This window comes from Temnothorax curvispinosus, unplaced genomic scaffold, assembly GCF_003070985.1.
Source record: "Temnothorax curvispinosus isolate PA1 unplaced genomic scaffold, ASM307098v1 QBEX01016584.1, whole genome shotgun sequence".
Lineage (NCBI taxonomy): Eukaryota > Metazoa > Arthropoda > Insecta > Hymenoptera > Formicidae > Temnothorax > Temnothorax curvispinosus.
In genome coordinates this window covers 473,472-488,088 of record NW_020226364.1, presented here as the reverse complement: position 1 = coordinate 488,088, position 14,617 = coordinate 473,472, and the positions used below count along the sequence as shown (strand labels likewise).

The following is a 14,617-nucleotide window of genomic DNA, read 5'->3' as shown; positions in this document are numbered from 1 at the left end:
CGCGTCGCTTCTTGCCGCGCGGCAAGCGTTTCCGCGTCCTGTGGACAGAAGCCAATGCGACCGGTCGAGATTCCACTATCGGCGATAAAGCCATCGACTCGCGTTGGCACGATCCAACGTCATCACGCGACTGGTTGTTACTAACCTCTCGCTGTTCGTCGCTCAGCCCGAAGACGTTCTCGTCGATCTTGTAATAGCTCGATGCGCGGCACGCGCCGATTTTGCCGGCGCAATTCGCGAGCGACCGCGAAACAAATGTGCAGCGCGCCAGGAACATTCTGCTTCTTTTAATCTTCTTATCAATTGATATTGAGAATATTTCCGAGGAACAGCGATTTACACTCCGCTCACTGCCGAAAAAGGAACACTGGACATGAGAATTTTATATTATTTGTAAGAAAATTAATGGAATTCGCGTTTATTATATGCGGAAAATAATCTCGATTATCGAAAAAATCGAAGAAGATGAACTCGTGTGGATGGAGATATCACCGTTGAGAAAACTGCGTGGAAATGCTGACGACATGTATACATTTATGACACTCGAACTGAGTGGGGACTTGAAGACAACCAACCGAACCAACCAATGATGTATTAATTATCATTATGATAACGCTTGCGCCATTTTATTATTTTTCTGTATTACTTGCTCGACGGGACCCGGGGTCATCAATAGAATCTCTCGAGGCTCAAGGCTTTCTTTTTCTTATATCAAATTGCATTAATATAGTGCAGTTAGTTACATATTATGATAACGAAATAAGGATTCAATTTTTGTACATATATAAAATTAATAATTTAAATACTGAGGTGTTATGATTGTTAATTAACCCAATTTAATATTTCCGCAGATCACTATTAATCGATGACTTGTGTACGCGAAAAAAGATTTTATTGTCGTTATTTATCTATTCACGAATAGACATAAAGATCGCGCGCCAACAACATTCAATCCTGAATTTATATTGTTATAACGAAATTATACGAAGACTGTAATCTCGACTGTATCATACACATATTGCTGTACGTACAATCGATATAGTGTGTGTAAACGGATAACGATACAATAATATTTGCGTAATATGTTTACGATTGCTCGAAATATTCCTTTACACGCGCTTTATAAATTCATAAATCTTACTATAATTTTTTATAATCTTTTATCTCATATCGATCTCCTCGATTTCTTTTGTGCAAAAGATACGTACATACTTTTTCTTTATGAACGCATTAAAAATAAGTAATTAATATAATTTATTTTTTTTATTTTAAGCGCAAATTCTAAAAAATAGAAATATATTAAATATATGTACTTCGCATAACTTAAAAGTTATGAAGTATATATATTAAATATATTTCTCACATACTACGTTTACGCGAGCGTTACTTCTGTAGTAACTTACGATAATTCCTTCGCGTAAACGGGATTTTGTAGTAACTTACGATAATTTACTCCGCGTAAACGAGTGATATATCGTAAAGTTACTACAGAAATAACGCTCGCGTAAACGTAGTAATACTATATAGTATCTGATATTTTTTATGTGCACGTGTAAATAAATTTTAGAGAAATTTAACAGTTAATAAGTTTTATCAATATTTAAATTTAATTTATATTTGTAATTTATATTTATTTTTCTTATCAAAATAATGTTTAAATTTCGTTGTTGATGCAATAAAGAGGTAATAATATCGATCAAAATAAATCGCATAATGTTTAATTCTACTTTAATTGTATATAATATAAAAATGTAAAAATGTGGAGCTATAAAAAATTAGACAGCTTATATTTTGATTAATTTAGGACTGTAATAATTTTTAGCAATATTATTGCAATATTTTTTAAATTATAAACAATTGGAAAGATAAAGTTTTATGTGATTCAAGTTTTAAAGAGAAAAATAAATAACGCAGCTGTTTATATCAGAAATATTTTAAATATGCATAACAACATGATAACTGTTGTATTAAAGATCTTATTATCGACGATTGTGTATTGGGAGCTTTTCCAGCAAGCGACACAAGTCGACACAAGTGTCGTTTTGTCTTTGTTACTCATTGCCAAAAAAAGAAAGATAGAACGACTTTTGTGTCGACTTGTGTCGCTTGCTGAAAAGCTTCCATATGTAGATATAACGCGGAATAGAAAGAAATAGAAATTCATATAAGAACAATATACTTATACCCACTGGAAAGTTTCACGGATATGGCTACGTAGTTCAATGTCCACGTTTTGTAGCTGTGGAGGCGGTGGAGGCGTTATCGCGCCTAGCGGTCGATAAAGTCACTGGATTGTCTATCTAGTGACTTTAGCGATCGAACTAAATTAACGTTGCTAGCAGTGCCGAATTGCCGAATTTGTTATACCGGTTGCACGTTGCACGTTATTGACGTTGTTTTGAGCTTCTCTCGGAGCACGTGGACGACTTTGCCGAGTAGAGCTGAACTTGTAGAAGAGAATTAATATATTCATTAAATGTGACTTCCGTAATCGTAAGGAACGGAACGAACGAGAGAAATGGAGGCAAATATATAGCGTTTCGTTATTTTTAACTCGTATACTGTACATATACATACACTCCGAAGCATAGGATTTTAATCCATTCGAATGGATATTACATCCTTCTTTTTCTATTCTCTTTTTCCCTTGTTTTTCTTTTAATAATTGCTATTGGATAAATTTGGCCCCTACGCCATTTCAGGCTTCTACTCCTCAAAATATACAAAATGTATGAATTCTAGAAAGATTGATGATATAATTACTATATGTTTACTTCTATGAGTCTTTTTTTCTCACGTGCTATGGATCTGCAAATAATTATTGTTAATTATTAAATATTATTATCAGGATAAAGGGAAATTAGTGGCGGCATTTCTTCGGAAAAAAGGTTTAGTAAAGCAGCACATAGATTCCTTTAACTATTTCATCAATGAAGAGATAAAAAACATTGTTAAGGCAAATGAAAAGATTCAGAGTGACGAAGATCCACATTTTTATCTGAAGTAAGAGCAATGCCATATACAAGATGCCAGATGCAATCGTATCGTAGATTAAACAATTTTTGTTTTCTCATATACCAGATATTTAAACATAGAAGTAGGCTTGCCTGAAGTTCCAGAAACTCCTACAATTATGCGGCCAACCACGCCACACGAATGCCGTTTAAGGGATTTAAATTATTCTGCCCCAATTTCAGTGGATATTGAATACGTAAGAAATAACGAGCGAGTAATAAGGAACAAGGTGGTCATTGGAAAGTAAGAACAATGAGAATAGAACACAGAAATAGATATATCAAAATTATTAAGATATATACTTATACATACGATTCTAAATGTTCACAGGATGCCAATAATGTTGCGCAGTTCTAACTGTGTGTTAACTAACAAGTCCGAGGCTGAATTAGCCAAAATGAATGAATGCCCGCTTGATCCTGGTGGTTATTTCATTATAAATGGCCAGGAAAAAGTTATATTAATACAGGAACAAATGATTAGGAACAGAATTATTTTAGAAGAAGACAGCAAAGACTGCGTTGTTGCGTCGTGCAACAGTTTTACCCACGACAAAAAGACCAAGACAAACGTTGTGGGTAAAGCTGGAAGATATTACTTAAGGCACAATATGTTTCAAGATGACATACTGATTACCGTCATTTTCAAAGCTATGGGCATAATAAGCGACTTGGAAATCATGCAAATGGTCGGAACGCAAGAAATATATTTGAACAAATTTGCAGCTAGCCTGGAGGATTGTCAAGAACTGGGCATCTTTTCGCAGAACCAAGCATTGAAATATCTCAATAGCAAACGGCGACAGACGAGATTTCATTCCATTACAAAAGTCCGTGTCACTGATGAGATGAAAGATTTATTAGCGACAAATATATTGTCTCACGTACCTGTTGTCGATTTCAGTTTTAGGCCGAAAGCGCTGTATCTCGCCTTGATGATCAGAAGAGTTATAAATGCGCAGTCTGATCGCAGTCTGATCGACGACAAGGATTATTATGGTAATAAACGTCTGGAACTGGCTGGTTCCCTTCTTGCTCTTATGTTTGAAGATCTGTTTAAAAGATTCAATTGGGAGCTCAGACAGATTGCCAATAAGAATATTCCCAAGATAAAAGCAGCACCGTTTGATATAGCTAAACATATGAGACAGGATTTGATTACCAATGGACTGGCTTTCGCTATCTCATCGGGTAATTGGACAATCAAGAGATTTAGAATGGAGAGACACGGTGTGACGCAGGTGTTATCGAGACTTTCATACATCTCGGCGCTTGGTATGATGACACGAGTCCATTCCCAATTCGAGAAAACCAGGAAGGTCTCTGGTCCGCGATCGTTGCAGGGCTCGCAATGGGGCATGTTGTGCCCGAACGATACACCGGAGGGAGAATCCTGTGGCTTGGTGAAGAATCTGGCTTTGATGGCTCACATCACTACGGAAGTGCCGGAGGAGCCGATAATAAAATTGATGCTTAATCTTGGTGTGGAGAACATTCACACTCTCGCTGGGGAAGAGCTAACTATGCCAAATATATACACAGTTTTTGTGAATGGTATCATGGTAGGCATCGTGCAGAATTATCAGAGACTGGTGCGTCAGTTCAGATTATTACGCAGGAAGGGATATATTAACAGTTTCGTATCGATACATGTCCAAAATCGACATAACTGCATTCAAGTCAGTTCCGACGGCGGGCGATTGTGCAGACCGTGCATCATCGTTAAGAATGGAAAATCTCTTGTTAAACAGAAACACATAGAGGATCTTGATCGAAATATCATAACATTTGAAGATTTTATTTATGATGGTAAATAATTTACATTTGTTTTATTGCATATATATATATATACATACACACACACACACACACACACACACACACACACACACACACATATATATATATATATACATATTCTCAGTTGTATAATTGTTCTGTTGTTTACTGCTTTCAGGATTGATTGAATATTTAGATGTAAACGAAGAAAATGATAGTTTAATCGCATGTACGGAATCTGAAATCAACGACGACACAACGCATCTGGAAATCGCAGAGTTCACGGTGTTGGGAGTGTGCGCAGGATTGATACCATACCCTCATCACAATCAGAGCCCGAGAAATACTTATCAATGTGCCATGGGTAAACAGGCCATGGGGGTCATAGGATACAATCAACGTAACCGCATTGACACTGTGATGTACAATCTGGTATTTCCGCAGAAACCTATAGTGAAAACTCGTGCGATCGACTTAATCAATTATGATAAATTGCCAGCCGGCGAAAATGCGATTGTCGCAGTGATGTCATATAGCGGATATGATATCGAGGATGCATTGGTTTTCAACAAAGCTTCCATTGATAGAGGATACGGGAGATGTATAGTGTATCGAAACGCGAAATGTACATTAAAGAAATATCCTAATCAAACGTACGACAGAATCATGGGGCCATCGATTGATGCTAATACTAAGAAACCTGTACCGAAGCATGAAATTCTTGACAGCGATGGGATTGTAGCGCCTGGTGAAATGGTGGAAAATAAGACTGTAAGTATCTCTTGTTTGAGAGAATGATGTTAAATATTTCATTTTATTTAATATTATTCATATGCAGATAATGGTAAACAAGTCAGTACCGGTGCCGAGTGAGAATATCGGCCCGGTGCATCCTGGCAATGTACAAATGCAAACGGAATATCGGAACGCGGAAATCCAATTCAAAGGCTTGGTCCCAGCATATGTGGAAAAAGTTATGATATCTAGTAACGCGGAAGATGCCTTTTTAGTAAAGCTGTTACTGAGGCAAACTCGGAGACCGGAGATCGGTGATAAATTCAGTAGTCGCCACGGACAAAAGGGGGTTATAGGTATAATTCCGATATTTTCGCGTTATACACGATGTAAGAGAGACGTATTAATCTTCGATAATGTTTATTCAGGTTTAATCGTAGAGCAAGAAGATATGCCGTTTAATGATCAAGGCATGTGTCCCGACATAATTATGAACCCACATGGATTTCCTTCAAGAATGACTGTTGGTAAATTAATAGAGGTACTTGCAGGCAAAGCTGGTGTCGTGAATGGAAAATTCCAGGATGCAACAGGTACATCTTAAAAGATAACGACTGATCCATTTGATCAATTTAATCTTACTATCTATTTTCGTCTACTTTTAGCGTTCGGTGGTGCTAAAGTGGAAGACCTCTGCGAAGAATTGGCGAAGAATGGCTACAACTATTTAGGTAAAGATTTCTTTTATAACGGCATGTCTGGAAGACCGCTGATGGGATACATTTACTCTGGACCAGTAAGTTTTTTCTCTAGACTAAAAAAAATTAGTGTTAAGAAATTTATTTTAAAAAAGAAAAGTAAATATACAATTTTACTTTTTTTTTTTATAAAGAGCAGATACATTGTTGAAAAGCGTAATTATGTTTTAAAAATTTTACTCATCTTAATTAAAATGATAATAGAATACTTTGATATAGTTATATTAAAATTTTCAAATTCTCTTATTTCCTAATAAAGTAAGGATTTATGCCTTTTTCCCAGATAACTGATACAATTTATAACGTTTAACAATTATAGATAACTAAATGAATATATTTGATGTTTTTCGTATGACATTTAAAATGTGATTTGTAGGTTTATTACCAAAAATTAAAACATATGGTGCAAGATAAGATGCACGCTCGTGCCAGGGGACCAAGAGTAGTCCTAACACGTCAACCAACAGAAGGACGGTCTAGGGAAGGTGGCCTACGATTGGGTGAAATGGAGCGTGACTGTCTGATCGGTTATGGAGCTAGCATGTTATTAGTAGAGAGACTCATGATATCGAGTGATGCTTTTAAAGTCGACGTTTGTAACAAATGCGGGCTAATAGGGTACAACGGTTGGTGTCAGAGATGCAAATCAAGCTCTTCTGTCTCTACGATAATAATGCCTTATGCTTGTAAATTATTGTTCCAAGAGCTGCAATCCATGAATGTAGTACCTCGTTTGTCCCTGAAAGACTATTGTGACTGATTGTATATTATAATAGAAATAGAAATGTAATAAAAATGTAAATAAACATATTTCAAGAATTTTAAAAGGATTTCAGATATATTAACAGTTTAAGTTTGGTTCACTGCATAGACATAGTGTTCAAGAGATTTCAGATTTATTTAAATACAGAGTAGAAACAATATTTGCCATGAACCTATTGCAAGTTAGTCAGGTTATATATATAAATAAACTAGTTTTATACATTTTGGAAGACATACACGTTGGTCTTTGGGGTTTGATCTTTGGAAAAACCTCCACATTATTGTAAATGCTATTTAACAAGTACTTATATAGTTATACAGTAAGTAAATGGATTCTCAAAACTATTTACCATTTAATCTCTTTCGTTCACAACTCTCAACTCTTTAATTAAGCTCCTATAAACTGAGACATGCGTAAATTGGAACCGAACCTGAAACCCGCTGATTGCGAGTTTTCGCTCCTATACCATGCCACGCGTCACACATATCTTAACAAGTGTTTAATTACTAAGATAACTTTACATAAACTATACATGCATATATAGTTTTATGTAACTGTACGTATATTCAAGAAAATTAAAAAATATATATTTTTCTTTTAGTAAGCAACACTTAAGCATTTCTCTTAACTACTACTCTTAACTCCCCACAACATACTTCATGTATATTATAAAGATTCCGCAAGCAAACGAATTTCTGGATTTTCAATACTGTTTTTACTTTGTACGAGTCGTAATTCAATTTTTCTAGCCCGTTGTGCTTCGGTATCCGTATACACTGCAAATAATTGTTTGTGTTAACAATAATACTAAAATATTTTTCCGCGTTAAATGTCATAAATCACCTTTAGAATATTCATACGTATTAAGCAGCACGCTATACAGAGAATTTATAGTTTTTTCCATGGTGGCTTTCATGTCACTTTGCAAGTATACATGAGCAAGAAATAGTGCGGCAAAGAGATCTCCGGAACCCGTGAAAGTTGCTGGTATTTTAGGAATGTCTACTTTCATCAACGTGTTATCTGAGAAAAAAAATGTAATGTAAAGCCATGATTATTTCGAAGTTTGTCTTATCTTGCAATGCATGATCAACCTTTCGCGGTGCTCACTACTGCTGTCAGTTTATCACTGAGCTCAGTTGACGATACAGCTACAGTTTTTGGTCCCTTCTGATGTAACTTTTTAATCGCATTTTGCAGTTCGTTCATATTAGTGACTTTTTCATCTGTAAGTAATCTGAAAACAAATAAAAGCAATTTATAAGTGATCACAAGGAGAATGATTCATTTCTAAAAATTATTGACAATTTATACATATAATTGCAATAATGATCAATGTATTGGAACATATGTTAAAATCAATAATATCATACGTACTCTAATTCAAACTGGTTTGGAGTTACTACATCCGCCAATGGCACTACCTCCTGTTTGTAAATTTCTTTCAATGCTTCTGGGACATACATCTTGCCATTGTCGCCCATAACAGGATCGCAAACTAATATTGAACAAGTATAATAAATATGATTAATAAAAAAGAATTTAATTGCATGAAAATTACTGTTGATCTAAAGTAGGAGTCCCCAAGCTTCTTTATCTCATATTAAAATTTTTGTAATAACCAGAGGACCGGAGGATAAATGTTATCTTTGAAAATCATATAAAAACAAAGTATCTTCATTTAAAAATTTTTTAATATTGTAACGTCGAAATTTCTTGGCGGACCGGATAAAACTGCCAGTGGACCGTAGATTGGGGACTCCTAATCCAAAAGATATAACGTACCGTATGTAATATTTGGATTTTTGGTTTTTAGAATCGTGACTAGTGACGCCACTCTTTTCAGGAAGGAAGCCGAACCGATGTATCCAGTAAGTAAGTGCGTATAATTGTCCAAGTCATTTTGCGCTAGGCCATCAACTAGGTCCTCTAAGGAAGTAATTGTAATTGAGAGATATCTCATTGCTGCACCAGCATTATTGCATCATCTATTTCCCATTAAGGTCTTACCTAAATCTTTATCATTGAGTACTTGGCCTTTAAATACTTTATAACCAGTATGATTGGACAATTGTACAGAGTTAATCGCATCAACCTCAAAGCCTAATAGCTAATAAAAAATTGATCTCTTAATTCACTTGGTGTTTCGTCAAGTATGTGAGATGTTTAGTCAATTGTTACTTATATTAAAAAATTGAAGCTAAATTCAAGCTAATTCAAGCTGTTCTAGAGGCAGCAGATTATCGAAAACAAACCAGCATCGGCAAGAATTATATTTAAATCAAAAAATATCTCAGAATGATAAGTTAATGACTAATATAGATAAGTCCGTCGTTGCATTTGGAATCTTATCTCTAATGTTCTATATGCCTTCGCGATGATCAATCATGATTGATCATGATCAACGCAAGAAGGAATCCAGCGACGTCGGATTATCGCGGTTTCGTCAAAGATTCGCGGATTGAAGACGGGGGGGGGGGAGAGGTAATGATCGACGTCGAGAGGAATTCAAGGATAGTCACGAGATCTCTACGTAGAATTCACCTGCAACGGAAAAGTAGCGCTCTTGTTGCCGACGTATCCTGATACTACGTGGCTCTGGATCGAGAGGATGCGCGGTGTCTTCGCGGAGCACATGATTGCAGATCAGTTGATTTACGCCTTCGGATACACTTCCCTCGTTGACACACTTGCCGCGATCCACGTCAGCTGGTTAACTTGTGCAACCTGTGCGACCGACACTTGCTGCTGCGCGCTACCCGAATGGGCGAATGACTATAAACTCCAAGTGCCGGCAAGTGCTTGAAGTTGGCGGTGTTGGCGCTTATGTAACCTGTTTACCGAACAGTGCAGTGACCTGAAGATAGCGGGCCCCAAATTCTCAGATTTCTAAAATAAGTTCTAAAATAAGCTCTTTATGACTGCACTACATTGTACTTTATTCACTTAAAATGAAATGGATATATGTATAACATATTGGAGAGAAAAAGTTGAAAAGTTCAGCTGCAAAGAACAATCAAGAAAATCATATTATAAACATATTTTCTTATGTGTAACATGTAACATCTATATTTATTTCTTCAAAAAACATAATTACTATTAAATTTAATTTAATTACTATTAAAATTATTATAAAAGTATATATTTATATATTATATATTTATTAAATATTATGTGTAATATATTATACGTGTGTTATATTTGTTTCATTTTGCAAATGTAAAAATTACAGCGGAAATAAACTTCATGGAAAATTTCATGGTCAAGCTTTCTCGCAGAAAAACATATAATATAATAAAAATATTATAATAATAAAGATATTATATTATAATATATAATTATAAATAAAGATATAATGAAGTATAATTATAACGAAATTTCTGGCTTAAAGAAAGAGAGTAAATATTTAAGATACATGTATATTTTTAAAATCTTCTTTAAATCTAAAATCTTTATACCTTACATTTTAATTTATTTTAATTAATTTTGCTTTTCAAATTTAAAGATTATATAACATTGTTTTCGAATTATTTTGTAAAATCAAGATCTTATTATTACAAGATTTACAAGATTTTATTATTATTAGCTTATATCGACTGAAACTGTACTTTAATTCTTTATTTAACATTTTCAAAATAAACTGAAAGATTCCGCTGAAAGACGATGGCGCGTCTGTACGATTTTTATTTCAAGCTGCACGTTCGCGCGTTGCCACTGCTGCCACGTCTAAACTTCTCTGCATCTATGATCAGGTGCATGGTGATCGTCTAACCTAAAATGCGCACCTCATGCACCCCGCACCCGAGATAATTCACGATAACCGTCTATTTTCGCGGTAACGCTATTTTTCCTCGCACCCGCTCGTAACGTAAGTCGTCCACGGGTAACGCAGGTCGTGCCACACGTCGTTTTTACACGAGTGTCGCGAGATTGACGGGCGTGAACCGTCGTCGCGACGTGTCCCCGATCGCGGGCAATTACATAAATAACCCGTTTTACAGACTTAATGACAATGCTGCAGTTCAACGCGATGCTGTGCACAGCGACCGCCAGGCTCGCGCCTCGCTCATCCTGGCGTTTCACCGCTCTCGTGGCCTGCAATTCCAGCACGGCGGTTACCGGCGAGCAACCCGCTGCTGCGTCGATGAACGTGAGTGCAATTGACAGCGACCTAATCGCTTCTTTTCTACGATAAACTTAAGCTCTGATAACAAAATCTTTCTTGTTCTATGTGTACTTTAATGTTTGGCTCGCAATATTTCGACAAGAAAGATTATCAGCTGTGTATTTTGTAGGAGGACAACAGTGTTAAGTTCTCAAAAACGCAAGCCGTCTCGCAGAAGGAAGAGGAGCAGAAGCCTAAAGAGACCGGTATCCAGACGAAACCTCATACAGAGGGAAGGAGCAATAGAAAGAAATGGTCGAATGAAAATGATACAATATTTTTCAAACAATTTCAAGCGGCCAAGTCTGTGAACGACTTGCTGGACTTGGCAGTATTACCAACTCTGTCTATAACCAATGCCCTGAAGCTGATATCAAGCATAACTAATCAGATAAACAGCGGGAAATCGCAGATGGTAGACATCGAGACTGACGAGAGATTTATTCATCTCAGGAAGCTAGTTAAGAACAGTGGTGAGAAAACTCGTGAGACGTCGAACAATCTGTCAAAATACTCCCAGTTATCTACACCTTCAATGATTGCAGTAAGTATGATATTGTACATTTTTAACACCCTGCGCGGACACTGTGGGCCTTTTAAGACACAGTCAATTTTTTATTTGTGATTAGGAATAGGGAAAAAATTGCAACAGTTCCGGCCTATGTAAGTATAGAAATCACTTTCTGCAACTTAAAGATAATACATGAATTTTTATAGATTTTTTGTAACATAGAACGCTTTCAAAAACACTTTAGACTTAAAAGTCCCAGGGTGTCCAGGCGAGTGCTCCAAAAACATTGTGTCCGCGCAGTATTAATATGTGTAAACATTGATGTATTTTTATATGAGTGTTCATGCCTGCAATGTTAGCAGTTATCCACACTTGCTATAATTGCACTAAGTATGATGTTTGTGTATTGAATATATACATATATGCATTCACGTATTTTTATGTAATAAAGGTGATAGCGTCGTTAAGAGAACAAGGGAAGAGAAATACTCCGCTATTAAAGATGTTGTCGTACAATATTGTCAAATACAACATAGAACTGGATTTGAAGCAATGTGCAACTTTGTTATATAGCATGGCCGTACTTAATTTTCGAGACAAGGTACGCAACACCATTGCATTATATTGGTCTGAAAGCAAGTTCTATTTTGTAAATGACATGTCTCGAATAGGTCTTGTTGGAAAAAATCACATCTGACTTACTAGCGTGTATACCAAACAGCCAAAACGCCGCCATAAACAAATCCATAATAACGTCACTCGGATTTCTGCGTTACAAGAATGTGAATGTACTCGATGCATTCTGCGACACGTTCTTTAAGAAATCAATGGATTACACATTGTTGGATTATTCATCAATACTACAAACGTTTGCGGCTCTACAATATAAATCGCAGAAAGCAAATTCATTTATCGAGGTATAGCGAGAAAATTTCACGACGTTTCCATCTTTATTTTAAACATTAGAAGTTTCTCTTTAACACCGTAAGAAAATTATATTTTCTTTGATATAGATGTATATACATGTTTACTAATTAATTTTGTGACCAGAAATTTGCAGACCACGCAAACCCCTTTCAACTGTCTTGGACTGAATGGTTGGATATTGTTTGGTCCTTAGCAGTTTTAGATGCAGTGACACCACAACACGTAAGATCCGTGCTGGAGCCTGCATTTATAGAAAATTTAACCGGTTTGTATCTGTTGTTAACGTATCTAATTAATATAATTAATTAATCTAATTAATTTAAATAATGTATCTAAGGTTTATTGTCATTTTCTTGTATTAATAATATTAATTTCATATTATGATTTATACAGCCTCTAACCAGCTAAATATATCAAAGGTATTAAAATTATTAAATATCAACGCCGTTGCACAATTTGTACTGACGAATTATAAAGGTATATATTAGGAGACATTTATTATTATACTTTTATATTTATTAGTATACTTTTAACAATTCTAGGCATTATTATTGTTTTAAATTACAGGACCTCTTTTAAAGGAAGACTCAGAATTTAATAATGTGTCTATAGTTAGATCAAAGGAAAAACAAATGTACATAAATGCGTTGTTGGAAACACTAACGGAAACATTACTGTCTCCATCCTATTTTAAAACAAATTTTGATACAGGCATGGGCTTCTCGTTAGGTAAGTTATTTAAATAAAATAATACCAGTATAATCTCATAGAATTTGATTTTGAAATTGCAAATGCGTGAAAAAGAATATTATATTAAATGTAAATATTATGTTAAATATTAAATGTTATGAATATTATGTTAAATGTTTAATTTATTCGTAAATAAACACGAGGATCATTATTGCATTGATATCTAAATAAACTCGGCAAAGTTATATACTGGTATTAATCCATTCTTTTTCACAAAATAAAATTTAGAGTAAGTAAAATATAGATATTGCATTAATCTTATTGAGTAAAAAAAATACTTGATTCCGTATTTTTAGATGCGGAATATCGCATAAATGATCAACATAGGCTTGTAAAAGTGGAAGATTGGAATGAACAGTCGAATAATGTACGAAGGTACGTCTACATGTTATTAAATCGTCCAATAAAAAGAGTGTAGTGCATTAATTTTGTTTTCAAGAGAGTACCCACCTATATTAGTAAAAGTTAGATTATTAGTAAAAATTATTCTGTAATTCAGTAAAACTTGGTTAAGATGTAATTTTATTTATTTCCAAATAATAGAAAATTAATAGTTTCAACACTGAAATATAAATGCGAAATTTATAATCATGTATAACCATTTCAGGATAGGAATAATGGTGCACGATTATCGTGATTATTGCATAGGACAGAACGATCTCGTAGGATCGACGTATTTATACACACAATTATTAAAAGCCAGAGGATACAACCTCATACAACTTTCTTATGAAAACTTCAGTGTACAGGACAATATAAAAAAAAGGATCAATTACTTGAAGCAATGCATGAACAGTGTACAGGAAGTGACGTCGGTAAAACAAACAAATTCAATATAGTGCAGTGTTGGCTTAGTCCAATAAAATCCAAATAAATATTTAAAAAGAATGTATAAATAGACGCTTTCATTGTTCCTTATATATTCCAAATTGGGAAATTAATTAAATGTTATTGCTTAGTTACTAAATCAGATTTCATTTTATTACCGCATTATCATGCCACAAACCACCGGGGAAAAAAGGACAAAAAACCATCCCTTTAAATACCTACAATCTTTTTATCTTGATAGTCACTTTATTTACATTGAATATTTTATTTCACTATCACTTATGAATTAACTACTTCACTCTTTATGTTTCACTGCTGTTCCAAGTTTATTACTGTGGTGGCCGCCAAGGTTCGATCTTTGGTCTCGTGGTGCTGTAGGGCATGTAA

General features: G+C 34.9%; 5 protein-coding genes across 7 annotated transcripts in view; 2 read left to right on the top strand and 3 right to left on the bottom strand.

Annotated features, from left to right (window-relative positions):
• Positions 1–638, bottom strand: part of LOC112466815 (isovaleryl-CoA dehydrogenase, mitochondrial) — a 12,424-nt gene extending 11,786 nt beyond the window's left edge. For both annotated transcript variants that reach the window (XR_003042190.1, XM_025035138.1), the window contains exon 1: positions 146–638. Coding sequence is in view for 1 of the 2 variants with exons in the window: in XM_025035138.1 (XP_024890906.1) it covers positions 146–277 (132 nt within the window). In the remaining variant the exon portion in view is untranslated. The remainder of the gene's footprint in view (positions 1–145) is intronic.
• A 1,721-nt stretch (positions 639–2,359) lies between these two features.
• Positions 2,360–7,068, top strand: LOC112466813 (DNA-directed RNA polymerase III subunit RPC2). The gene is made up of 9 exons (XM_025035136.1): positions 2,360–2,524; positions 2,849–3,003; positions 3,082–3,258; positions 3,346–4,823; positions 4,972–5,564; positions 5,632–5,884; positions 5,957–6,121; positions 6,194–6,324; positions 6,663–7,068. Exons 1-9 carry the CDS (start codon positions 2,519–2,521, stop codon positions 7,044–7,046), a joined length of 3,342 nt encoding a protein of 1,113 aa, XP_024890904.1. The 5' UTR covers positions 2,360–2,518; the 3' UTR covers positions 7,047–7,068.
• A 97-nt stretch (positions 7,069–7,165) lies between these two features.
• Positions 7,166–9,932, bottom strand: LOC112466816 (pyridoxal kinase). The gene is made up of 7 exons (XM_025035139.1): positions 9,594–9,932; positions 9,060–9,159; positions 8,835–8,978; positions 8,427–8,547; positions 8,144–8,286; positions 7,893–8,072; positions 7,166–7,825 (listed from the first exon to the last, which is right to left on the bottom strand). Exons 1-7 carry the CDS (start codon positions 9,684–9,686, stop codon positions 7,716–7,718), a joined length of 891 nt encoding a protein of 296 aa, XP_024890907.1. The 5' UTR covers positions 9,687–9,932; the 3' UTR covers positions 7,166–7,715.
• Positions 9,933–10,761: 829 nt separating this feature from the next.
• LOC112466819 (FAST kinase domain-containing protein 4) lies at positions 10,762–14,369 on the top strand. Of its 2 annotated transcripts, XM_025035142.1 has the most exons (10): positions 10,763–10,917; positions 11,051–11,199; positions 11,345–11,758; positions 12,177–12,326; positions 12,397–12,642; positions 12,776–12,917; positions 13,046–13,129; positions 13,220–13,381; positions 13,699–13,777; positions 14,010–14,369. In XM_025035142.1, the coding sequence occupies exons 2-10, from the start codon at positions 11,056–11,058 to the stop codon at positions 14,239–14,241; spliced, it is 1,653 nt and encodes a 550-aa protein (XP_024890910.1). In that variant the 5' UTR covers positions 10,763–10,917; positions 11,051–11,055; the 3' UTR covers positions 14,242–14,369. The 2 variants fall into 2 exon arrangements, with proteins under 2 accessions (XP_024890911.1, XP_024890910.1); XM_025035143.1 differs by having other exon boundaries at positions 10,762–11,199.
• A 170-nt stretch (positions 14,370–14,539) lies between these two features.
• LOC112466833 (probable NADH dehydrogenase [ubiquinone] 1 alpha subcomplex subunit 12) overlaps positions 14,540–14,617 on the bottom strand; it is a 644-nt gene continuing 566 nt past the window's right edge. The window contains exon 3 of the mRNA XM_025035162.1: positions 14,540–14,602. Within this exon, the coding sequence (XP_024890930.1) occupies positions 14,540–14,602 (63 nt within the window). The remainder of the gene's footprint in view (positions 14,603–14,617) is intronic.